The sequence below is a fragment of the Schistocerca nitens genome, chromosome 1, assembly GCF_023898315.1.
Source record: "Schistocerca nitens isolate TAMUIC-IGC-003100 chromosome 1, iqSchNite1.1, whole genome shotgun sequence".
Taxonomy (NCBI): Eukaryota; Metazoa; Arthropoda; class Insecta; order Orthoptera; family Acrididae; genus Schistocerca; species Schistocerca nitens.
The window spans coordinates 436079528-436107129 of NC_064614.1; the positions used below are offsets into that span (position 1 = coordinate 436079528).

General features: G+C 38.9%; 1 protein-coding gene across 1 annotated transcript; it reads left to right on the forward strand.

Annotated features, from left to right (window-relative positions):
* Positions 1-3592: 3592 nt before the first annotated feature.
* On the forward strand, positions 3593-15914 carry LOC126252710 (23 kDa integral membrane protein-like). The gene is made up of 5 exons (XM_049953648.1): positions 3593-3655; positions 5708-5896; positions 6020-6190; positions 8439-8642; positions 15763-15914. Exons 1-5 carry the CDS (start codon positions 3593-3595, stop codon positions 15826-15828), a joined length of 693 nt encoding a protein of 230 aa, XP_049809605.1. The 3' UTR covers positions 15829-15914.
* Positions 15915-27602: the final 11688 nt, after the last annotated feature.

Genomic DNA, 27602 nt, shown 5'->3' on the forward strand with positions numbered 1-27602 from the left:
TAACTCTTTCACTAAATGAAAAATTAGCAGTGCTACAAAGACTGGACGAAGGAAAATCGCTCCAAAAAATTGCAAAGGAACTGAATGTAGGTGTTACGACAGTTAAGGATTGGAGGAAGAATCGGAAAGACATTTAATCCTATACAGTTACGATTGATGGTGAAAACACTCTGAAGAATCGTAAAACATTAAAAAAGCCTAAACTTGAGCTGCTTGGTAACGCATTGTGAATGTGGTTTCGTCAAGAAAGAAGGAAAGGAACTCCAATATCCGGCCAATTCTCAAAGAAAAAGCGATGGTTTTGCACAAAAAACTGGAAGCCGAAAGTAAATTTGCTGCCAGTGAAGGCTGGATTGATCGTTGGAAAACTCGTCATGGTGTCCGATTTGTTTCTATTTACGGTGAAAAACTATATGCCGATGCCGCAGCTGCTAAGGAGTTTTCTGTTAAGTTTCAAGAAATTGTAGAAGAAAATGAACTGTTACCCTGCCAAGTGTATAACATCGACGAGACAGGGCTGAAAAATGGTTCAAATGGCTCTGAGCACTATGGGACTTAACTTCTGAGGTCATCAGTCCCCTAGAACTTTGAACTACTTAAGCCTAACTAACCTAAGGACATCACACACATCCATGCCCGAGGCAGGATTCGACCCTGCGACCGTAGTGGCTGCGCGGTTCCAAACTGTAGCGCCTAGAACCGCTCGCCACCCCGGACAGGGCTGAACTTCAAAATGGTGCCAACAAAAACGCTCGCAGCTTCAAATGAATCCGTGGTAGGAACGAAACTTATAAAAAACAGAATAACAGTCATTCCTTGTAGCAACGCAGATGGTACCCACAAGTTCCCCTTGTTCGTCATTGGCAAATCTAAAAAGCCAAGGGCATTCAAAAATATAAACTTATCTTCCTTGCCGGTTTATTACAGCAATAAAAAATCTGCTTAGATGGACTGCAACCTTTTTAAAACCTGGTTTTTCGACGAGTTTGTGCCATCGGTCGAAAAAGACTTGAAGCAAAAAAATCTGCCTGTTCGTGCTCTACTGCTGTTGAATAACGCACCATCACACCACCTGAGGAAGATTTGGTGAAAGGGGACATAAAAGCTCTCTTTCTGCCTCCTAATGTGACCTCACTCATACAACCAATGGATCAGGGCGTTATCGAATGGTTAAAAAAGGTGATATCGTAGAAAGTACATCAGCTCAATCTTGGAAAAATCTGAAGGAGGTCATAACTTATTTGAGGCAATGAAATCCCTGAACGTCAAAGATGCTATTTACACAACCGCTGCAGCATGGGATGAACTGAAACCTGACACACTGCGGAAATCGTGGCGTAAGCTTTGGCCCCAGGTTATGACTGAAAATGAGCATACTGAAGATGAGCAAAACAACGACGCACTGGAAATCGTTAAAGATCTACAAACTCTGGAGCCGAACGTCCCTGCCAATGAAGTTGAAGAGTGGATCAACGAATGTGACAAAGACTGTGACACTTTTGAAGAGCTCAATGACGACCACATTGTTGCCACTATTAGCCAGGAAACTCTGAATGAGGACTCGGACGGCGAGAACGAACCCCCACCCGGATTTCACACAACAATGCAACGAAAGGTTTAAGATATCACCCTTCAATACATCGAGTAGAATCCAACTTCAACTCCAATGGACGTTTTGTGGATAAAAAAAAATGGAGGGACACTGCAGCTAAATCTACACTAAACATCTGCTAAACTTTTTTTCCAAGTAATTTCTTTTCGTTTTTACTGTAAAAACAATGCATACAGTATAATCATTTCTTAGTTTATACATACAGTAGTTTATTTCTTTGTAAAAAATTTCTTTTTTGTATACAGTGCTATAAAAATTTTTTAGTTTACAGTATTTATCGTTTATACTATTTATCGTTTATACCTTATTAAGTACAGTACAGTACCGTAATTTATTTGTCGTTTTTCCTTTTAAAACCAATACATATTATAGTGTGTGTTGACGTTTTTTAGTTAATATATTGTTTCACACTGTGTAATAAACATCTTTTTATATTAATGTAGACGTCTTTTAGCTCTTAAATTGTTTAATTTTTTGTACTAAATGTCTTTTTATATATTTTTTGCAATAAATATTAGAATTTTCGGATAATCCGACCTTTTTTTCTTTCCGACCATGGTCCCAGTCCCGAAGGTGACGGATTTTAGGGGTTCTACTGTAGTTCGTTGCGTTTGGTCTGGGCGGACGTCACAAGACATCCGTTCAAGTTGATCGTTGATTTCTTGACTCAGTTGTTTTATTACAGAGAGAACGCAGTCCTCTGACCTAACACGCTGAGCTACCGTACCGGTTATCCGCTCGGCCGCAACGGACGGCAAGGTTGTCAGCGCCCCACATATAATATATCGTTCATTCTGACATCTTTTAAATATCTAATTTTATAGATAGAACAGCTTTTGTCAGAGTTTCTTTGGTAGTCTGGAAGCCCAGTTCTATGGGACAAAAGCTGCGAAGTTTTTGCAAATATTACCTTTATCGTCAATTAAATGTTTACCGTGTACATTTTACTAAACTTGCTTTGGGGCAGATACCTGGATCACGGTACACTTGGCAGCGTGCCCCTCCTTCAATAATTTGCACCCAAATGACGTAACGAACTGCTGACGGTCGACATTTGCTTGCACCTTCCATTACATTCTCTATCGACACCATCACATCTTCCTCGGTCTCATCATCAGCACAATTTATGGCGCTAGGAGCTAGCTGTCGCGGCTTCCCGCGAAGATAATTTTCGCGATAGGTTTTTGTCATCACGTTGCAGGCTCGCACTGCGAGGTAACAACGTGCGCTACTTTGAACTGGTACGTAACTGCATCTACTCACGTGAACAATTTATTTCCTGCTGCAGCTGTATTAGCAATTTATCATGTTGTTAATTCGTGTAAGAATATGTTATTAGGTTTCCTTGTGTGAAAGCCACAAATCACCAAAATAAAAGAAGCGCCCTGCTCTAGTGACGATACGATAGCGGAGAACGACAGCAGCACTCCTTTTGGCCCGTCAGTGGACTTCGAATACGGGAAAATACGACGCGGAAACACGCATTCTTCCTTTTTGAAACACGCATAATCATAAGGACTTGGAGCCAACCATGGTCACGTTACCGATTGTCCCTATAAAAGCCCCACTCCCCATCGCCCCGCCCCTTCGCTCTGGTGAAAACTGAATCGACAATCCCGGGGGTGTCGACTGAATCACGGGATAGCGACACTGACAGTTCGCAGTTGACCGCGTGTGAGATTCTGTGGCTGCACCTCTCCCCACCTCTGAACTCCTGAAGTAAACAGCGTGTTAAGAGTTGTCGATTCGCGGAAGGGTACGTCGTCCAGATTTTATTGTGAACACCTTCGCAGGAACAGCGATCCAGACACTGGTTGGCGGCCAGCAGTGGTCGACGGCGTGTTGGGTTGCGTGGTTGTGTGTTAGGGTACATCAGGTAAATAAACTAAAGAAAAGTATGTTCTGTTATTTACTGTGCGTGTAATTATTTTTACAGCTGCATAAACACTGTTTTTCTTCCCTACAGAAAGAAAAGCCAACATGTTGTCCTGTGGGATGTCTTGCGTGAAGTATTTACTGTTCTCTTTCAACCTGTTGTTCGTGGTTCGTATGTTACTTCTAAATAAGCTGTGAGATTGGAAAAGCTGTTTTACTCTTTTTGTGTCTGATAACATGTGTGAAGAACGTAACTGTCTTTTGCATTGAGAACTCGAGCATTGTTAGTCTTCGTTCCAATACATGTAAGAAGCTAAACACGTATTTGTACGCAACAAGCTATATTTAAAGGTAGGTAACGATTGTATATACCATCATCGCATTTGCTGCCACTATCAGAATAAACCATACAAAAAACGGCGCGTTTCCGTTTTGGAAGAGATCACGTGCCGTGTGATGTGATTGACAGAAAAAAAATAGAGCATTAGCGATGACAATTTTAGTGCTTCAGACGCTAACATGCAATATTTGTTGGTTTTTCGTAGCCATAGTTGCTTATTACGAAATCATACAGTTTCAGTGCTACTTCGCATTAAACATTTCTGCTAAACGCATCATTTTTAGAACGGTTTATATTTTAGTCGTCGGTACACCATTTGCTAAAATTATATCGGACATGTCAGAAACAGAGAAATAATGTGTGCATATAAAACACATACAAAATGGGACAGGATAAAGTAAGGCAGGAAATCGGCCACGGCCTAATCAAACAAACCATTCCAGCATCCACCTTTGTAAAAAGGGGAATCCATGGAAAACCGAAGACAGGATGGCTGGACGGGGAACAAACCCCAGTACCCTCCAACGGAACGCGAGTCCAGTACTTAAGACTAGAGTAGCCACCTCACTCGGTAAATGATTGGAAGAGGAATAACAAAATACATTCTCTACATTGTGAGTTCAACACGCACAATAAGTAAATAAAGGAAAAAAATTGAAAATAAAACACTACTGAAAAAGTGAAAACACTTGACGAATTACATGATACTGCATAAAAGTAGAAAATGCACAGTAAGTCAATCAGTGATGCAGATAAAACGTGAAGATTTGATTAAAAACACAAGTGCATTATACAGCATTGCTAAAAGGTGTGAAGCACGGGCACATGAAACCAGCAGACACTAAAAAACAAAGTTCGTGTGCTACAGAGACAGGAAGTGCCGTAACGGTTTTAAAACATGTAGAATTGTGACAACTGAGTGACAAGCATTATATTTACAAGGAGTGAGGTTTGATTCTTCACCTAGCCATCCTTACCTAGGTTCCCTGTCCTCATGAAACGTGACGTGCCAATTCTGGGAGTGTGACGTTAAAGAGACTCTAACAAATTCCTTTTTCTACCCTTTACAGTTTAGTGTTTTCTGCAGAGCCATCAGTACATCCTGGTGGGATAATGCTAAGATTAGTCCCCGAATCAATGACTGAGTTAACCCTGCTGTTTTCTTTAACTTTTCACGTTCCTAATATTTGTTGTTTCTTGTAAAAATAAATGGTATTATACTACAGGCCCTTGCATGATTGGAAACAGGACACTAAGGTAGACCATAAGCACCATCAACGTAGTAAAATGCTTAAGGTCACAAACAAATTTCTATTCACGGAAAATTTCAATCTGTTGATAATGGAAACTGGAAATGTTTAGTTTCCTATTACAGCTGATTTTGATATCAATAGGTGGAGCAAAAAATTGTGTGCTGCTTACAAAAAAACTCGTAGTGTGCCCACTTTATTTGATCCTCAGTTCTGTGCACTTGAATCTGTAGACATTGGGAAAACATGAATCTCCTTTGCGTTCTTTTTGATTGCTGACAACTATAGCAGTCACACTATTTAGTGTAATGTAAAAACTGGTAAATACTTTTTGAATTATTAATTCTAAAACCACATCCAAAATACTTTCTGTATAGTTCTTCCGGTACTGCATTTTTAAGACAGGAAAGTTGCAGTACATAGTTATGTCTCTTCTTGCAGTAAAAAAGGGTTGTCATATAGATGATTCACAAGCTGTTGCCTCTTCAGTACTATGTAGGCATGTGGAATATAGCACTTAATTATAGGCAAAAAATGCCTAATGCCTTGATGTAATATTTAATGTTGTAGCTATTAATCCAAGAAACAATTAAAACAACACTTAAATGATGATTAATTTATTTTTTTCAGATTTCTGGTTTGGTAATTGCATCAGTTGCTTTATTTGCTCTTCATGATATATCGTATTATGATCTATTCTTTGGTGGAAGTGTTCTTGCTGGATGTATGCTGCTAGTTACGGTTGGAGTCATTGTTTTTATAGTTGCATTCTTTGGTTGCTATGGAGCATTGAAGGAAAATCGTTGTATGGTAATTACAGTAAGTATATTTATGAACATAATGAATCTGATGCTTTCAGATATAAAGGGACTCAAAAGCTTGTACTGACAGTTGCTATGAATAGTTGCATACGTTAAGTATATAATTATTATTTCTGTTCAGTTTTCAGTGCTACTTTTCATCATCTTCATTATGGAAATAGGTGGGGGCTTAACAGCTTGTGTCTTGAAGGATGTTTTGAGAGATGAGATAGATACTCAGTTAAATAGCACACTTTCTACCTACAAAAACTATGAAGGTATTCGAAGGTCATGGGACATCTTGCAAACAGATGTGAGTAAATTTCCGCCTGGACTGACATCTCTGCCCAAACTCTTTGCCTTTACAAATGTCTGCTTGTGTCTGTGTATGAGCGGATGGATATGTGTGTGTATGCGAGTGTATACCTGTCCTTTTTTTCCCCTAAGGTAAGTCTTTCCACTCCTGGGATTGGAATGACTCCTTACCCTCTCCCTTAAAACCCACATCCTTTCGTCTTTCCCTCTCCTTCCCTCTTTCCTGATGAAGCAACCGTTGGTTGTGAAAGCTTGAATTTTGTTTGTATGTTTGTGTTTGTGTCACATGTAATAAACTGAATAACCTAGTTTTAAAACATTGTCTTCCACTGAAGCAAATTAAGTAGTTATGGTCAACATGCCGCCCCCCCCCCCCCCTTCCACAACTCTCTCACTCTCTCTCACTCTCTCTCACTCTCTCTCACTCTCTCTCACTCTCTCTCACTCTCTCTCACTCTCTCTCACTCTCTCTCACTCTCTCTCACTCTCTCTCACTCTCTCTCACTCTCTCTCACTCTCTCTCACTCTCTCTCACTCTCTCTCACTCTCTCTCTCTCTCTCTCTCTACCCCCTCGCCCCATATGACTGTTTGTTTTTATTTTGATCAGAAGGTTGTTGGTTTATTTTGTGTGCTTTCACTCTAGAACAAATAACAGGAAACAATATATACTATAAATATAAGAATGTTTTTTCCATGCATGCTGCTACAACTCTATGGCCGACCCCTGCACCCCCAAAGGGAAAGGGATTATACGTTATGGTAGCCTTCCAACCCTTATCCATAAATAATATTTTAGTTTGGAACTGTGGGAGTGGGGTTTGAAGATATGGGTGTCAAAAGAGGGCATAACACCAATGAATTTCTTATGGGAAGTCTGAGAAGCAGCTGGGAAAAATGCTGAAGTGGCCAAGGCTGGCAGCTATGTTCAGTAATAATTCCAGGAGGTTCAAGAATGTTCAATGTTCCATTATTCTGTTGTGGTCAGAATATGTTAGTGTTCCAAAGACCAAGCAAATCTGCTCTTGTTTGGGTAATACTTCTTCATCTGCATAACTGCATTTATTGTAGAGAGGTCTCTGCAATATACATTTTGTAGTAAATTTACTTCTCGGTGTTTCTGTTGCCAATAATAACCCATTTCATAAGCAAAATAAACCATAATTTTTTTTGTAGACTCCGCGTACTTGTACTGTGTGAGTGGCACATGCCAAGACAGTAGATCTGCATTTGGAGAGACGGTAGATCAGATACCTTTCTGGCCATTGAGATTTAGGATTTCTGTGGTTTCCCGAAATCCCTCAAGGAAAAGTCAACAAGGACACACGTGATGGTTCAAATAGCTCTAAGCACTATGGGACTTAACATCTGAGGTCATCAGTCCCCTAGACTTACAACTACTGAAACACGAACTAACCTAAGGACACCACACACATCCATGCCCGAGGCAGGATTCGAATCTGTGACCGTAGCAACAGCGCGGTTCCGGACTGAAGCAGCCAAGAACTGCTCGGCCACAACAGCCTGCGACACAGGTGATATCCTTCCCCAATCTCAGTTTGTTCTCCATCTCTGATGATCTTGCCATAGACAATATCTTAAACATAATCTTTCTACCGTTACATCTTTGAGATGTTTAGAAGAGATGTCATTACACCACAACCTCAGAAATCTTACGATGTTCGGAAGAAACAAGCAAAATGTTTTGATTTTATAAAGTGTCATCCTATTGCCTGTGTAAAACTGATGCATTGCCAATCTGTGAGCAGTGGAGAATACCATCGTGATTGCCACTGGCTCTGATCTAGACTTTAGCCAATAAAAACTAATAAACACCCTTGTATAAGTTGAACAAATAATTGAGCAACAAATGATTTTCTATTAAAAATGCTACCTTTGCACTGTATTCATGTATTCTCTTATTATTTTTGTCAGCATATGGAATAACCAATATTTTTAGGGGTATGTTTGTTCTCTTGACTGTTCTTACCTCAAGAGCCTTTGCTTCAAGAAATATTTTCATGGTGTTTATTTTGTGCTTTACCACATTTGCTGTTGATAAACATGTCTTTTTGTATGTTGCTTTATTTCTTAGAAATGTTAGTGATATTTAACAACTGTACAACCCACACTTACAAAACTGCAGCTTTTGTATAAGCCCTTGCACTTTTTCAAGTATAGTTGAAATGTTTCAAGATTACTGTTACAAAGAGTAGTAAAAGAAAAACTTAAATTTTCATACTTTCAGTTCCATTGTTGTGGTGTCAGTGGACCTGATGACTGGGCTAAAGCAAGTTTGAAGATACCTACCTCATGCTGTGATGGCCATGATGTTAATGAGCCATGTAAAGAATCAGTATATCAGAAAGGTTGCGTGGACTTGCTTGAAAAATTCATCAGTCAGCATGCTGTAATTGTGTGTGGCGTTGGAGTAGGAATTGCTTTCATTCAGGTATATCTTGCATAATAAACTTTACCATATAATTTGTAACAATTTTGCCAGTGTACCAATTAAAAAATTTAGTATTCCAATAGTGATATAACATTATTTGAGTACCACAAGAATCTTAATACATAAGTTGCATTTAGTGAGTAGATAATGATTTATCGTAATGTATCCCAAACCTTCTACATCAGAATTAGACAGTAGATGGGTAATAATCCAGTATTTTGGAATAAGAAACCAATGGGTGGTTGAAGATAAAGCATTTCTTGCAATCATTCATTTAATGTGTGATGCAGCAGGATGTACTGGCCAGAAAGCCAAACAAATGCAGAGAAAAGTTTAACGTGAGCTTGTCATCCTATCTGGTAAGTCTCCCCTGACCTGGGGTTCTGGGTGACTTCTCCAAACTCTACCCCTGTCCCTAAACCTCACCAGTCCTTTTCATTCACCGCTCTTCCATTCTCTTCAAGAGGAAGCCACTGGCTCTGAAGGCTTGCAAACTTTAATACCTTTTACACATGTGTTCTCCCACCAAGTGCTGAGTAGATTTTTTATCCATTCACTTACATTATAATTCATCCAGAATAAATGAGACAAATTTTTTTTCACTTATCTCCATTCTAATTTTATTCATGAGCATGTTTGAAACAGAGCAAGTCATTCTGTATTAGATTTGACACTCCTGTAAACACGGAATAATGTTCTAAATGATGATTCAGCTTTTCATCAGATTCTGTGAGAAGCTGTAAAAGTTGGGCATAATTGCCTTTATTCAGAGACCCATGTGACTCATCACGTGCTCTGCATGTTATCTCTTTCACTGACAAGTAACATATCACATAAGTGTTTCATTATGTCCCTGCTCTTTCACATGAGATTATCTTGTAAATTAAAAGCTGTTTTATGATTATCCAACACGCAATAAATTCTCATCTGCATAAACATTATTATTATTATTATTTTTCAATTGATTACGGAGAGTAAATGGTTTTGAGACTGGTGGTGTTTTCTAACAGCTCTGTTAATGTTAGCCCTGTCACAGTAGCCAACACTTTTCCAAAGGGATTTTTCATTTACAAACGGGACATGACATACAGCATTTGCATGCTGAGGAACCACTCGTTGCTGTTATACAGTTACTATTGAATGTATAATTTCATTTTAGTTGTGATGCATATTTCGGGTGTAGGTACATCCCCCCCCCCCCCCCTCCCCAATTCTTGTCTCTTGGAAACTGCAGGCAGCAGAGCTGTCAATCAGAATCCAACAAACTGCACATTCACACTGGCATTGCTCTGCTAGAGTTTCCATACCTTCTGCGTGGTATGCTTACCTTCCCACCAACTAGAGAATACCTGCGCAGTGTTTATTCCAAACTGTTAGAGCATTTTACAGCATTGAGATAACGTACAACTTTCTACCACAGAAGTAATTGTCATTCACCTTAACCAAAAGCACATTTTCCATATCACCAGAAAATAAAATAATTATCTTCTTATATCCTCACACCAAGACCGCATTCTGCTCACTGTGGGACCTGGCAATGTGGAGAGTAGCATGTACCGATGCTCCATGGAAGTCACACGGCCATTTCTACAGCCCACCCAGATAACAGTGGTCCACACGTGAATCCTAAAGCTGGGGTTTCAAATGCAACAAAAATGCTGCCACTTGGCCACCACTTGAATGGTGGCACCAAAGTTTCACGTGGAAACGCCCAGATTCCAGTGGAGCCACTCAGGTTACTCATTTCTAGCTAAGCCACAAAAGTTAAAGATGCTTTAGGCACCACTTTCCTCCTCCCACCACTGATAAGTTAGAAGGGACTGTCATATTTGAGGCTAATGTGCCATATTTGATTTTTTTTTTTTCATATTTATACAGGTGTGTATAAAAATGTACGTAATATTAATAATCTCTCCGAAACAAATTTGTTTATGACTACACAAGTATTATTTCATTAAGTGAAGGATGGTTTGTGGTTTTACAGCAGCTCATTTTATTCTAAAAACAGTGAAAATAAATGCAATCCTGGCGGTACATTCAGATAATAAGAATCTAGTACTGGAAACTTCAGTGATCTTTAAACAATTGCCTAGGGGATTTGAGAAAGGAAGTAACAAGGTTTCTGTTGGCAGTAGTTTTTCATACTGAGTATACCTGTTAATAAAGGAATTGACTATATTACAGTGTGTCTTAGTGTACTTGCACGGAGTGTAGCTCCAAAATTAGTTTCAGAATAAATTTAATATTTTGTAATATTCAACTGATGATGTGGTGGGCAAGAGTGAAAATAATAGCATTTACATTAGTTTTTAGGGTGTCGTAAAGGGCATCCAACATATCACATAAAAACTTTGAAATTGTGGTTTTGAGAACGTGGTATAGGCCTAAATATTGGAAAGACATAGTCACCAGATGTAAAATATTAAAGTGACAGTTCTAGTTTTATTTGAGCTGGGACTGCATCTTTAATCAGAATATCAGATTTTTTAATAGAGCTTGAATCACACCTGTGCAGGTACTCGAAATTAGCTTTCATTATCCAAAAGTGTTTCATGTGTCTGTCTTCATTTATGAGTGCTACATCCATTACTTTGTTTGATGCTTCTGTATTATTTGTATGTTAATTCCACTTCCAAATCCAACATTTGTGTGTACTCTTCTTTTTGTTGGATTCTTGGGTCGGTTCTTACTCAATACCATAACCTGAATAACAACACAAATGTCTGTACGAATAATCCAAGCTGATGTCGTATTGAATATAGTACCATGACAATTTTGAAAGGAGCATGTGGAAACAGAACACAGCACTACTGCTGTATCAGCTGTCATGTTACGTGCTGCAGAGTCACTTTTGTTGCATGTGGAAAAATGGTTTAATGCAGTCAGTGCCAAGTTAACAGGTTTTGCTGAGAATCATGATAAATTGGCATCACTAAATCAAAAATATTACATAAAATCATATTTGTCAACCCATGTAAGGAGCGCTTTTGACATTTGTTTCCATAAATATGACCATTGTTTACCACGTATGATGGTAAGGTGTGTTGTTAATGTGTCTGTTGAATACATGCTATTTTTCTGTAAGATACTGCTGGAGGTCAAGCATGAACTACCATTTTAAGGAAACTGATGACCTTAACAAACAATAGAGCTGTAGCTGTTGTCCATTTCTTTGTGAAATTGGCTTTGCTTTCAGTTGTTTATCGCTCATTGTTTTTTTTATTTTTAGATAACGAAGAGTCTAGTCCTAGCCCATTATGGAGTTTAGAGTATGGCTCTCACAGCACCAGAAGGATCGGTGATCTCTGACAAAAATCTAATTTCTGCTTTCCCAGAAGCATAAAACATTGGATGTAGGCCGCCAGTTCTGCAAGAGAGAGGTAGAGATTATTCCCATGCACCACTCCTCGCCCAGTGGGTGGCCTCAGCTTTCATTCATTTATATTCATGGCTAACTGCCATGTTAGTGTCAACACTACACGCTGTTCTGATGTCTCTAATTCTTAATTATTCCCATTTTCTCCGACCCTTTCATTCTATTTGCCAATGAAACCTCACAGTGCTAAAAGGTAACAAATTTAGTAGTTACTTTCATGTTCCATGGATCATTTTGCACAATAGATCATAGTGATGTGGAACGAGTCATTGTACACTTACATTGCAAATTAATTTGTAAAAATGGCTACATGCTGAATATTTACCCGATCCCGGGTTCGAGTCCCGGTCGGGGCACACATTTTCAACATGTCCCCAATGAAGTGTATCAACGCCTGCTTGCAGCTAGGGTGTCTATTTAATTATCATTTCATTTATTTTTTTTTTAAGTATGCAGATGTGAGTTAGTGATTCCTACCCATCACCTTTTACACATTACAGTAACAGAAATTCTTCTATGGAATAGGAGTAGTTGTCGAGGAGAAATGCTCTGTTCATTTTCAAATTTTAGTTTACTGTTTGTCAGACATTTATGTCACTGGGTAACTGACCAGAAATTTTGTTGCAGCATTGTGCATCCCTTTTGTGCTAAAAACAACCTTAATGTGGAGTAATGAATGTCATTTTTCCTTCTGATACTGTAATTATGCACATCATTGTTCCTTCTGAACTGTAGTGGATTATTTACAACAAACTTCATAAGGGAATAAATATACTGTGAAGCAGTCATATTGCTCTATTCCTTTAAACAGATGGTTACATGATGGTCGTGGGTGAGCACCAAATATTATTCTTACAGCACATTTTTGAGCAACGAAGACTTTCTTTCTTAAATATGAGTTACCCCAGAACATTACTGAATGAAAGTATGCAAAATGTGTCAACTTACTGATTTCTCTCTCCCCAAGATTTGCAATGATTATAACTGCAAATGTGGCTGAACTAACATTGTTTTAGGAGCTCCAAAAATGTGCTTTTTCCAGTTTAAATTCTCGTATGTACACTTAGGAATCTTGAAGTTTCCACCCTATTTATTTCCCTGTGTTAATACTTACAGGGAATGGGCAAAATAATATGAACAGTGGTAGTAATGGGTGGTTGTTTGATGGTCAACAACTCAGGCAAGGCATGTGTCGCACTGGACTGGGTGTGTTCAGTATGGACTAGGCATCAGTGCAGTTTGTTTACAAGTGGTACACACTTCGTGTCTGCATTCAGAGGCTGAGGTCTGAGGTCAACGTGCAGACCTAACAGAGTTACAAAGAGGGCAGATTGTGGGGGCCCGATTAGCTAAAGCATCAGTAAACAGGACAGCCAACTTACTGAATGTTTAAAGAGCAACTGTTTCAACAATCATGACAACCTACGCTAAAGATGGAAAGACATTATCGTGTAAACGTATTAGTGAGTGCAAATCAAAACTAAATGACAGAGATCGTCGAATGCTAACACGAATTGTGTCAGAAAAACACACAACTACGGCAGCTAAAGTGGCTGCAGAGGTCAATAGCCATCTTAGAGACTATGTATCTACTGACACTGTCTGCCGAGAACTCCATGAAGCGAATATTCATGGATGAACTGCTATACCGAAACCATTAGTGATGACAACCAATGCAAAGAAGCTTAAAACATGGTGTCAGAAGCATAACTCCTGGACAGCTGATCAATGGAAATACATCATACGGTCTGATGAGTCAACGTTTTAGTTATTTCCAACATTGGGTTGGGTTTACATCTGGAGAATGCCAAAAGAAACCTACAATCCTGATTGCTTGATTCCAATGTTTAAGCATGGAGGTGGAAGTGTGACAGTGTGAGCAGTCATATTATGGTATTCTGTTGGTCCCATCATTGCTCTCAAAGGCTGTGTTACAGCCTGATTATGTGGACATTTTAGGTGATCAGGTGCGCCCCACGATTCGAATGTTGTTATCCAACAATGACACCATATTTCAGGATGATAATGCAAAAATGGTTCAAATGGCTCTGAGCACTATGGGACTCAACTGCTGTGGTTATCAGTCCCCTAGAACTTAGAACTACTTAAACCTAACTAACCTAAGGACATCACACACATCCATGCCCGAGGCAGGATTCGAACCTGCGACCGTAGCAGTCGCACGGCTCCGGACTGCGCGCCTAGAACCGCGGGACCACCGCGGCCGGCGATGATAATGCACCCATTCACACAGTCAGGATAGTAAAATCATAGTATGAGGAACATGCAATTGAACTGCAGTGCCTTCTTTGACTAGCACAGTCCCTGGACTTCATTATCGAATCCTGGTCAGCAGTATTGGAGCGCAGACTCCGAAGCAGATTTCTGCCCCCTCGTCATTACAGGAGTTAGAAGAGGTTCTGATCGAAGAGTGGGGAGACTATACAATTATTATATGCCAGTATTCCAAGAAGAATTGCTGCTGTATTACGGGGAAATGGGGATCCAGCCCCTTATTAATAAACCATTCCCAAGTACAGGTTTTCACGTTATTTTGCCTATCCCCTGTATCATTGGTGTAGTACCCCTAGATGTGCAGAACTCGTATGTCGCATCTTTTTAAAATTGAGGGCGAGACCATTTGCAGGTAAACAGTCACTGATAGTTTTAAGAACCCAGTCAATTATAGTTTTAAGAACATCATTTACCATTTCTTCTGTTTCTGCATGTATTCTTGGAGTGATTGCAATACTATTGTTGTCCACAAAAAGATCTAATTCTGCTTGTTGTATATTAGATGGAAGATTCTTCGCATGTATGAGGAACAATAGTGGATGAGGAACAAATGGTAAACTTAAGATTGAGCCATGGGGAACCTCATATGTGATTTTTCCCTAGTCAGAATTATGCCCCCAGACTTCATTGGTTGAATTACCAAGTAAACGTTTCTGCACTCTAGATATGACCTAATCCATTGGTTGGCTGTACCATCAGTCCCATAAAACTTCAATGTATTTGCGAGAATATTGTGATTCAAAGAGTCAAATGCCATACCAACCGGGGCTATTTTGTTATTTAATGATGGAAAATTTGGTGAGTGAAGATGTTAATGGCACCCAGTAGAACAACTCTTATTTGTTCAGGATATTATTGTTGCCAAGGAGAGGTAATATTCTAGAATACATCACCTCAAAGATTTTGGAAGATGATCTGACAGTGAAACAGGACAGTAGTTATTGACACCTCTCTTTATCACTTTTGTTAAAGAGGGGTTTGGCAACGGCATACTTCAGTCTCCCTGGAAAAATGCCTTGAGTTAGTGATGTATTACATATTTCCAGTAAGTCTGGGCTTATTATATGGGAACAAATCTGTAGTACTCTGTTAGAAACACCATCGAAACCAGATGGGCTTTTACTGTAAGGGGAACGTATGTTTTTCTTAATTTCAGGAGGAGAAGTTGGTGATACAATCATATGATTGAATTTTATGAGGGTTACTTCTTCCATGTACTGCTGTGATTTTTCTCTTGAACTGTGTCACTTATGTATGTAGTCATGTAAGATACGAGTTACATCACTCATTGTAATAGTTACTTAATAAAAAGAGGTCACAGTGAGTGTAATATGAAAGATACTGGCACATTTGATAAGTAAAACAGCAAGTTTCTGTGTGTACCTTGTAGATGTTTAGATTGTGTCCTTGCTATTGGAAGGTAATCTGATTCACCTTTTTTTCTTCCAGGTGGTTGGCATAATTCTGGCATGCTCCTTGGCAGAGTCAATTAAAAAAAGATACCAGGCTCTGTGAAGTGAATGGTCCTTATAAGTATGTTTTAGTGATTATTGTTATTTGTGTGCATATTTATTTAATGGTACTCTTAAGTTTTGCTCATCTTTAAGATAGTGCTTTTTGGATTTTGAATCTAAATGTAATTGTGCAGTGTGAATGGATGTAATTCTTACATGCACTGCTTCTTCATAAGACAGTAATGTACATATCTTGATTAATATTTAGTATGGACAAGCATTTAGATTATTTCCACATGTAACTTCTCATTGGCCATATCTTATTTTATATGCAGTGTTATATTTTTGACAATGTTTCCAATTTACTTGTATTAATTTTATTTCATTGTTGTAATACCTGTAGAAACAGGAGTCACAGTTTTACTGGATGCCCAGTATTCATGGGCTGCTTTCACAAAATTTAAAATAAATGTCAGATTTATGTATTTGATGAAATAAAGAATTTAAAGGCACACTTCTGGTCTGAATCACTTCAGTTTTGATGTCTCCTACATTGGAACACCTTAAAACATTGATCAATCAAATTATAAGTGGAGGGTTTTGTTGTAATACTACCCATGATAATAAGTGTGCAGAGTCGAGTCAACATTTGCATTTCGAACTATTATGATATTGTAGTTTAAGTATGAAGCTGAAAGCAATCAAAGTAGTCAAAGACTGACATAATGCTCCATACAAAGTTTCGTTTTCACAACAAAAACCTAAATCATAGGAAACAATAATTTTCAATGAGTTTATTCACATTTGTAAAATTTCAAATACATTCGCACTTTTGAATGAATGGACTGGTTTGCATTCTATGCTGTAACTAAGAAATGTGTGAAAATTAATTAGTAAGTAGCTCCATAAGTGCTCCATGTTTATGAAGGTGACTTTGATAAGATCAACATTTACTACATACAATGAGTAATTTCACAGAACATGAAACCGGCTGTTTCTTATGACAATATCCACAAACTACAGTTATTTAGATATCATTTCTATGATTGTAACACAAACCATTTATTAACACATTGACTTGTACTATGAAATAAAACAACCCTTTTGTTTTACATTCCTGTTTTGAAAGTTTCGTAACTGCAATGGTATCTAATAAGCGATTTCTCGTAAAACATTAATTCTCATAAAATTTATTATGCCATTTGTTTACTAGTAGGTCATGCTTGTCCAATATATGTTCGCAATATTTTGCATTTACAAATGAAGCCATAATTAAGAAAATTTAGGCTAGCATTGTCATATTTCAGTATTTTCTATAATATGATGTATGTCTTATGTTGTTGTTGTGGTCTTCAGTCCTGAGACTGGTTTGATGCAGCTCTCCATGCTAATCTATCCTGTGCAAGCTCCTTCATCTCCCAGTACCTACTGCAACCTACATCCTTCTGAATCTGCTTAGTGTATTCATCTCTTGGTCTCCCTCTATGATTTTTACCCTCCACACTGCCCTCCATGCTAAATTTGTGATCCCTTGATGCCTCAGGACATGTCCTACCAACCGATCCCTTCTTCTAGTCAAGTTGTGCCACAAACTTCTCTTCTCCTCAATCCTATTCAATACCTCCTTATTAGTTACGTGATCTACCCACCTAATCTTCAACATTCTTCTGTAGCACCACATTTCAAAAGCTTCTATTCTCTTCCTGTCCAAACAATATTTTGTCCATGTTTCACTTCCATACATGGCTACACTCCATACAAATACTTTCAGAAACGACTTCCTGACACTTAAATCTATACTCGATGTTAAGAAATTTCTCTTCTTCAGAAACGCTTTCCTTGCCATTGCCAGTCTACATTTTATATCCTCTCTACTTTGACCATCATCAGTTATTTTGCTCCCCAAATAGCAAAATTCCTTTACTACTTTAAGTGTCTCATTCCCTAATCTAATTCCCTCAGCATCACCCGACTTAATTCGACTACATTCCATTACTCTCGTTTTGCTTTTGTTGATGTTCATCTTATATCCTCCTCTCAAGACACTGTCCATTCCGTTCAACTGCTCTTCCAAGTGCTTTGCTGTCTCTGACAGAATTACAATGTCATCGGCGAACCTCAAAGTTTGTATTTATTCTCCCTGGATTTTAATATCTACTCCAAATTATTCTTTTGTTTCCTTTACTGCTTGCTCAATATACAGATTGAATAACATCGGGGAGAGGCTACAACCCTGTCTTACTCCCTTCCCAACAACTGCTTCCCTTTCGTGTCCCTCGACTCTTATAACTGCCATCTGGTTTCTGTACAAATTGTAAATAGCCTTTCGCTCCCTGTATTTTACCCCTGCCACCTTCAGAATTTGAAAGAGAGTATTCCAGTCAACATTGTCAAAAGCTTTCTCTAAGTCCACAAATGATGCAAACGTAGGTTTGCCTTTCCTTACTCTTCATTCTAAGATAAGTCGTAAGGTCAGTATTGCCTCACGTGTTCCAACATTTCTACGGAATCCAAACTGATCTTCCCCGAGGTCGGCTTCTACCAGTTTTTTCATTCGTCTGTAAAGAATTCGAGTTAGTATTTTGCAGCTGTGACTTATTAAACAGTTCGGTAATTTTCACATCTGTCAACACCTGCTTTCTTTGGGATTGGAATTATTATATTCTTCTTTAATTCTGAGGGTTTTTCACCTGTCTCATACATCTTGCTCATCAGATGATAGAGATTTGTCAGGACTGGCTCTCCCAAAGCCGTAGGTAGTTCTAATGGAATGTTGTCTACTCCTGAGGCCTTGTTTCGACTCAGGTCTTTCAGTGCTCTGTCAAACTCTTCACGCAGTATCATATCTCCCATTTCATCTTCATCTACATCGTCTTCCATTTCCATAATATTGTCCTCAAGTACATCACCCGTGTATAGACCCTCTATATACTCCTTCCACCTTTCTGCTTTCCCCTCCTTGCTTACAAGGGAACCTCCCCATCGCACCCCCCTCAGATTTAGTTATAATTTGGCACAGTGGATAGGCCTTGAAAAACTGTACACAGATCAGTCGAGAAAACAGGAAGAAGTTGTGTGGAACTATGAAAAAATAAGCAAAATATACAAACTGAGTAGTCCATGGGCAACATATGCAACATCAAGGCATATCTGAGCTCAGGAGCGCTGTGGTCCCGTGGTTAGCGAGAGCTGCTGCGGAGTGAAAGGTCCTTGGTTCAAGTCTACCCTTGAGCGAAAAGTTTACTTACTTTGTTTTTGCAAATTATGATCTGTCCGTTCGTTCATTGAAGTCTCTGTTCACTGTAATAAGTTTAGGGCGTATGTTTTGCGACTGCACCGCAAAACCGTGCGATTAGTAGATGAAAGGACGTGCCTCTCCAATGGGAACCGAAAACATTTGATCCAGGAAAACACGTCTGATATATTCTATACAACATTGGTGACGGCATGTGCGTCACATGACAGGAATATGTTGTCGACTTGCACACTTGGCGAATGGGTAAAAAGATTCTTCTACCTTGCCTGATTTATCTTTTCTTGTGGATGTGATAATCACTCCCAAAAAAGTGATGAAAACATAAGAGTGTGTCACATAAACTGCAACAAATGAATGCAACAGTTTCACAGTCGCACAGTTTTCTCTGTGCTCTGTCAAAACATATGTTTTTAACGTTTTCAAATTTTTCCCTGTGTAGACCGTCAAATCCTGCATATGTCCAAGCAAATCTGAACACGTCCTGGAATTTTGGAGAGCGAAATTGATTATGTGTGAGTGCCTGAACTCTGATAATTGTCTGAAAATAAAAATTAAAACTTTTTACTGGAGGGAAGACTTGAACCAAGGACCTCTAGTTCCATAGCTGCTCACGCTAACCACGGGACCACGGCGCTCCTGTGCCCACACTATCCTTGACGTTGCCCACAGACTACTCAGTTTGTATATTTTACTTATTTTTTCATAGTCCCACACAACTTCTTCCTGTTTTCTCGATTGATCTGTGTTCAGTTTTTCAAGGCCTATCCACTGAGCCATATTATAACTAAATCTGAGGGGGATGCGATGGGGAGGTTCCCTTGTTAGAACTGGGTTTCCATCTGAGCTCTTGATATTCATACAAGTGGTTCTCTTATCTCCAAAGGTCTCTTTAATTTTCCTGTAGGCTGTATCTATCTTACCCCTAGTGAGATAAGCCTCTATATCTTTACATTTGTCCTCTAGCCATCCCTGCTTAGCCATTTTGCGCTTCCTGTCGATCTCTTTTTTTGAGACGTTTGTATTCCTTTTTTGCCTGCTTCATTTACTGCATTTTTATATTTTCTCCTTTCATCAATTAAATTCAATATTTCCTCTATTACCCAAGGATTTCCACTAGCCCTCGTCTTTTTACCTACTTGATCCTCTGCTGCCTTCACGACTTCATCCCTCAGAGCTACCCATTCGTCTTCTACTGTATTTCTTTCCCCCATTCCTGTCAATTGTTCCCTTACGCTTTCCCCATAACTTTGTACAACCTCTGGTTTAGTCAGTTTATCCAGGTCCCATCTCCTTAAATTCCCACCTTTTTGCAATTTCTTCAGTTTTAATCTACAGTTCATAGCCAATAGATTGTGGTCAGAGTCCACATCTGCCCCTGGAAATGTCCTAAAATTTAAAACCTGGTTCCTAAATCTGCCTTACCATTATATAATCTATCTGATACCTTTTAGTATCTCCAGGATTCTTCCATGTATACAACCTTCTTTTATGATTCTTGAACCAAGTGTTAGCTATGATTAAGTTATGCTCTGTGCAGAATTCTACCAGACGGCTTCCTCTTTCATTTCTTAGCCCCAATCCATATTCACGTACTATGTTTCCTTCTCTCCCTTTTACTACTGTCGAATTCCAGTCACCCATGACTATTAAATTTTCGTCTCCCTTCACTACCTGAATAATTTCTTTTAGCTCATCATACATGTCTTCAATTTCTTCGTCATCTGCAGAGCTAGTTGGCATATAAACTTGTACTACTGTAGTAGGCATGGGCTTCGTGTCTATCCTGGCCACTATAATACGTTCACTATGCTGTTTGTAGTAGCTTACCCGCACTCCTATTTTTTTATTCATTATTAAACCTACTCCTGCATTACCCCTATTTGATTTTGTTTTTATAACCCTGTATTCACCTGACCAGAAGTCTTGTAAAAGTCTTTTTTATTGTATACGCCACTGTCAGCATAAAATAGCAAGGTTTTGTGGATAGTTACTCATAAAGTTAAACTTTTAATTGTTAATTTAATAAATTTACACTTTAGTTTTGTTCACCTGATTGTTAAAAAACACACAAATAGAAGGAGAACAAGGCTCAAGGATGGTCAGTTGGAGACAGTTTTAAGACGCAACCACTGTGTCGCACGTCTGTGCAATAATCTAATTGTTGTAATACAGTATTGTGACTATGTAGCCCGTTATGTGGAGTAGGCTCCCATTGACAAGAAATGGTGCAGCTTGTCATAAATAACCCACTATAAAACAACTTGGTACCTGGATTATTTCATGGAATTCACGTAACTTGATCCAGTTAGCAGATGAAATGGACAGAGGCAATGACTACTTCAGCAGCAGTAGGAAGCAGATTACTAACAGTTACACTGAGCAAAGATATGTATAAGAAATCAACTGAACTATATGTGTCACTGCGGAACTAATTACTAAAGTGTAATGTTTTGGAAACTGTTCTAGCAGTAAACATTTGCATTTGTCTCAAAGTAATTTTTTGAATGGTGGAGGCCAATGTGATCAGTAAGATACACCCCCATGACCACACGTTTCTTGATGTCTATGGAACACAGGAATAACAATAACTTTTTTGTTTGAATCAAATAATCTTTTTTTCGATGTTGAAAATTCTCGCCCCTGCAAAATGTCACTGTCTTCCCCATGTAACAACAGTTACGTTACAACTATCTGTTCATAATACATGTTGTCATTACAGAAATTATGATGCAGAAAATAATTCCTGTTTTTCGGGAATATGATTTGAATTATACGCTTTTGGTTGAAACCTTCATGTGCCACAGAAACAGTAGTAGGTGTTGTACAAGTTGCTCTTATAAAATTTATGGCTTTGAGGAACCTGGAACCATGAATATAGCACATTCCATTATCAAATCACATAATTTGTTTTTAATATAAATTATGGTTGACTTCATCATTAATTAATATGTAAGGGGCAGTCAAATGAAAACTGAACACCTGCCACAACGGCACCATGAATGCTTCTATTAAATAATAAAATAAAATTTGCAGTGATACAAGTGGGTTTTGATTATGGCATACTGTGTTGCAACATCTATCCTACTGGGAGATGAGACAGTAAATTCCTGTAGACCGCAATTGGCCACCGATGGATCCACAACTGCACCCACTGTTTTACTTCCCTGTTCGACTGAAACAGATGGCCATGTACGTCTTTCTTCAGGTTGCCAAAGATGTGAAAATCACAAGGTGAAAGATCCTGCCTGTATGGAGGATGTTGCAATGTTTCCCAATCAAACTTTTGAAGTGTAGCTTTCATTCGATTGGTTGTGTGGGGGCAGGTATTATTGTGCAGCAGGGTGATTCCGCCCAACTGCATTCCAGGACGTTTTGATTTTGTGGTGCATCACAGTTTTTGCAAAGTGTCTTCATAACACTGCACATTGTGATTCCACGCTTGAGTAACTTTACAAGCAGAGGGCACCTGCAGTTGAAGGAGGTTATCATGACCTCACAAACAGCTTTGGATTCCTTCGGTGGAGGAGATGTATGTTTCCACTGTTTTCACACTGCATGCTTGGCCATTACATTCCGGGCTAGGCAGTGAAGCACCAGGCTATCAAACACATTGTTTAGCGTTGTAGTGTTCCCACTGGCTGATGGGTCATGACAGGGCAGCAAGAGCCATGCCAGCGATATTCAGTAAGATTAATACTTGCAGCATTTGCTGGCAGCCAGTACGAGACAGCAAGCTATACTCTGCTTCTGAAGTAAATTTATCACATCTCCCATTGTTTTCACCGGAAGTTTGACTGCACAAGTTACTAGTTTTGTAAAAAATGTTCCTCTATTTAGTGAGGAAAAACTACAAGTTTTGTAATGATACATGCACAGTTACATACTTCATCTATATTTATCAAATCCATGTATTTTCATACATCTAATAATAGGAAACTAAAGAGTCCTATTTCCTTACATCCTTTTCATATTCTTCAAATTAAAGTGGTGAAATCCAAACAGAAAAACCTTGGATAGGTACAGAGAACTAAAAAGAAAACTTGGCAAAATGTCAAATGGCCCATGGAAGTCTATCAAAATGTAGTTCCACTTGGCCTTGGTTTAATCACATGAATTTTAAAGATACCTTAATTCCAGAGCTATGCACACAGTTCCTTGTCTGTGGAAACAGAATCATTGAGCCAGATGGCGTTATCTAGAGAATTTTTGCTATCAGTCTGTCTGTCACAAAACGAACATTCTGAGAGACCACCATCAATTCCCGTTGCCGTTTAGTGCATTATCATCAAAAAAGTTACAGGAAAACTTTGCAACTCAGAAAGGACAAAATACCACTGATGAAGGCCAAGCACGACAGTCCTAAGATGACACTAATTGCTTGCTGATACGTGTCTAGAGTCTAATAAACCCTCTACCCTTTCAGAGGCAAACATCTGTAAAACTTATTAAATAACTTTTTAGTATAACACATTTTTAAAACAGACTAAAAATAATTTCTCTTCACCCCACAAATTAAAATGAAACATGTGGAGCACATGCAGTAGGTAATTTATTCATGAATAGTTCACCCAAGTCACTAACAATTTTATTGCAGTGCAAATGATGTGAACTGTCGTGCGATTTTCCTTGACGAAAGCTACTCTCTATGCTCATTGTTATCTACTGCATGAAATATTACCGGTAATGTCATAAATTCATAAGCACATATTTTCAGGACTATACATGTGAGATTAGGAATCTGTATGGAGCTACAAGGAAATATTTTATACTTTTGAGTCTGCTTTAAAATGTGTTGTACTATAAAAGTTTTAAATATTTATTGTTTTTATCTCGCATGAAATCTTTTCGTAGATTTTAAACATTTTCATGAGATTACAAAAAACCTGTAAATTTCAGGTTAACTTCAGTTCCTCCTTTCAAGTCAACCAATATACTGGTATTGCATCCTCCTACGTATATCTTGTGACAATACCATGAAAATAAAAATCAGAACAGAGCTCACACAGAGGCTTGCCAGCTATCATTTCTTACCATCTACGTATACACTCCGCTAGCCACCAAGTGATTTGTGGCAAGGGCACTGTTTGTGCTAATGTCATATTCCCCCCCACCCCCCCCTCTCTCTCTCCCCCACTCGCGGATCGCACGAGGAAAAGACGACTGTCTGAACCAATCAGTATGAGCTCTTAATTTACCTTATCTTTGAATGGTGGTGATTGGGCAATTTGAAACTTGGCGGTAATATTATATCCTCTACATCCTCAGAAGGTCAGATTTTGGAATTTAGTGAGCTGCCCCTTCTGTTTAGCACGTCGCCTATCTGCAAGTGTGTTCCACTTCAAACTTGCTATGAGACTTGTAGCGCTCTTGCGATGGCTAAATGTACCAGTCACGAATCTTGCCACTCTTCTTTGGACCTTCCCAATCTCTTGAATCAGGCTCAACTGGTAAGGGTCCCACACAGACAAACAATACTCTAAGACTGGACAAGCTAATGAATTGTAAGCAATTTTCGTAGTTGAAAGACTGCATCGCTTCAGGATTCTACCAATAAACCACAATCTATAGTTTTCCTTACCCGTTACTTGTGTAATCTGATCATTCCATTTGAGATCATTTCGAATAGTCACACGCAGATACTTGACGGATGTTACTGCTTTCAAAGACTGGGCATTTATTTTGTACTCGTACATTAATGAGGATTTTTGCCTTGTTATATGCAATAGGTTACACTTACTAATACTGAGAGATAACTGCCAGTCATTACACTACACATTTATTTCCTGCAAATCCTCAGTGATTTGTTCACCACTTTCGTGCGATACTACTTTCCTGTAGACAACAGCATCGTCAGCAAACAGTCTAATGCTGCTGTCAATACCATCAACCAGATCGTTTATGTAAATCGTAAAAAGCAACAGACCTATTATGTTGCCCTGGGGCACAACTGACGTTACACTTGTTTCCATTGGAGTCTCCCCATTCACGCTCTCTGTCTGTTAGAAAACTTTCTATCCCAACCGCATATGTCATTGGATAGACCGTACGCGCACACCTTTTGGAACGAGCAATAGTGTGGAACTGAGTCGAATGCCTTTTGAATGTAGAGGATTATGGCATCAACCTGGGAGCTGATATCTAGATCCTATTGTATATCATGCACAAGAGGGCCAGCTGTGTCTCACACGACCGCTGCTTCCTAAAATCGTGCTGTTTTCTGCAAATGAGCCTCTCAGAGTCTGGAAAGGTCATTATGTCTGAACACAAAATATGTTCCATGATTCTACAACAAATCAATGCCAGTGAAATTGGCCGGTAATTATGTGCATCCGATTTTCTACCCTTTTTATAGATTCCTGTGAGACAGGCCTTCTTCCAGTCCCGTGGAACTTTCCCCTGTTCCAATGATCTCTGGTAGATGATGGATAAGAATGGTTCTACATTTGTACCAGTCAACATAAAATATCACAGGGGTACCATCAAGGCCAGATGCCCTCCTGGCATGTAAGGATATTAACTGTTTTACAATCCCAGACACACTAAACACTGTCAACCATCCTTGCGTTTGTTCAATAATTGAAAGGGGGAATGGTGCTGCAGTCCTCTACCATAAATGAGTTTTTGAAAGCTTGGTTTAGAATTTCGGCCTTCTGTTTATCGTCATCCGTTACATTACCCACACTGTCAGCAACAGAAGGTACTGAATTATTTGTAGCATTCATAGATTTTACGTACGACCAAAATTTTTTGGGGTTGTTTTTAGAATCTACAGACAAAATATTGCTTTCAAATTCATTAAAAGAATCTCTCATTGACCTTTGGCAGCTGCTTTCATTTCACATAATTTCTGTTTGTCAGCAGTGCAGTGACTACATTTAAAACGACTGTGCAAAATTCTCTGTTTTCTCAGCAACTTCTTAATATGTTTATATGTTTGTTGAACCAAGGTAGATTCTTCCCTTCCCCTATATTTTTGCTACACACACATTTCACTAGCACGTGGTGGACAATACCTTTAAATTCCAACCAAATATGCTCAATATCTTTGTGTCCCAGGGTGAATGCTTGGAACTGACTATGAAGGTATGCATTAACGACACTTTTATTTGCTTTCACAAACAAGAAAACTCTACACTGTTTCTTTGGTTTTTTGCAACTTCCACTGGCATAGGAGCCACGACATTATGGTTGCTAATACCTTCTTCTTGATTAACTTTCTCAGAAAGATCAGGTCTATTTGTCGCCAAGATATCTAATATGTTCCCATCTCGAGAGGGTTTTCTAACCAATTTCTCAAGGTTGTATGTTGAGAGTGCTCCTAGAATAATTTCACACGAGTCTTTGCTTCTGACCCCTGTGATAAATGTGCAATTTTCCCAGTGAATGGATGCCAGATTAAAGTCTCCACCTATAACTAAAGGATAATTTGGATATTTATTTCCTAGGTACTCAAAACTTTCCCTGAAACGTTCTGCGGTGTTTGTTGCGGATGCTGGTGGTCTATAAAAACATCCTAATACAATGGTCAGTCCTTGCCTCATCGACAGCTTTATCCAGACTATTTCACAGTCCAACCCAGTATCAATCTCAACTGCGTTTAAACAGCTTTTAACTGGACAACATGACACAATCTTAACTGGAAAAGGGGATATAGTAGTAGTACACAAGTACCCTCCACCACACACCAGACAAGAAAGTGAGTTGATATTGCATTGTCAAGCAGTTCTGACCATGTTGAAAATTTCAAATCTCTAGCTCATTGGGAAGTTAGTTCAAAATCAATTGCAAAATTTGTATCAAGCATACAGGCAAGAAAGCGACCTTATAAAAACATGGTAAAATACAAGGGTGTACCTATACTGAACTGGAGGCAGTGAATTCTGTACAAAATTCTACTAAAAATGCGTGTTTATCTTACCTCTATCATTACAATTTTTCTTCTGCTGTCAAAAAAATGTAAATGTCGTGTGACTAGGGCCTCCCGTTGGGTAGACCGTTTGCCGGGTGCAAGTCTTTCGATTTGATGCCACTTCAGCGACTTGCACGTTGATGGGGATGAAGTGATAATGATTAGGACAACACAATACCCAGAGAAAATCTCCGACCCAGCCGGGAATTGAACCTGAGCCCTTAGGATTGACATTCTGTCATGCTGACCACTCAGCTGCCAGGGGCAGACCTCTTCTGCTGTTACATTCTCCTGATAAAATTATTTGTTTTGAAATTTTGTCTTGCATGTTCTACAGCACACAGTGAAATTTATTGATTCACCCTGCAACACAAGTAAAATTTTTCAGGAATGTTTTACTTTTCCACGTGAAGAAAAAGAATGCCTGTCACTATTTAAGGGATGAGATCAGCCTCGTATTTCTTCGGTACTTAAAAGTTAAAGGTTCACTGCACTATCACAATGATACCAATAACACAGGCCGCACCTGTGTTATCTACAACTTTGTATGTCATCTGTTCGAAGAGAAGGGATTCCTCTGTTGATGTAGCTCAGCTCGGCAAGGTAAAGAAAAAGCAATGCACACCTCCACTGATCTGTAGGAACTTATTTGTCTATCCTCCAGTGTTTT

Coding starts and splice junctions, on each gene's coding strand:
- LOC126252710 (XM_049953648.1), top strand. CDS start 3,593: ATGTTGTCCTGTGGGATGTCTTGCGTGAAGTATTTACTGTTCTCTTTC. Junction 3,656..5,707: donor CTTTCAACCTGTTGTTCGTG/GTTCGTATGTTA, acceptor TATTTTTTTCAG/ATTTCTGGTTTGGTAATTGC. Junction 8,643..15,762: donor TAGGAATTGCTTTCATTCAG/GTATATCTTGCA, acceptor TTTTTCTTCCAG/GTGGTTGGCATAATTCTGGC.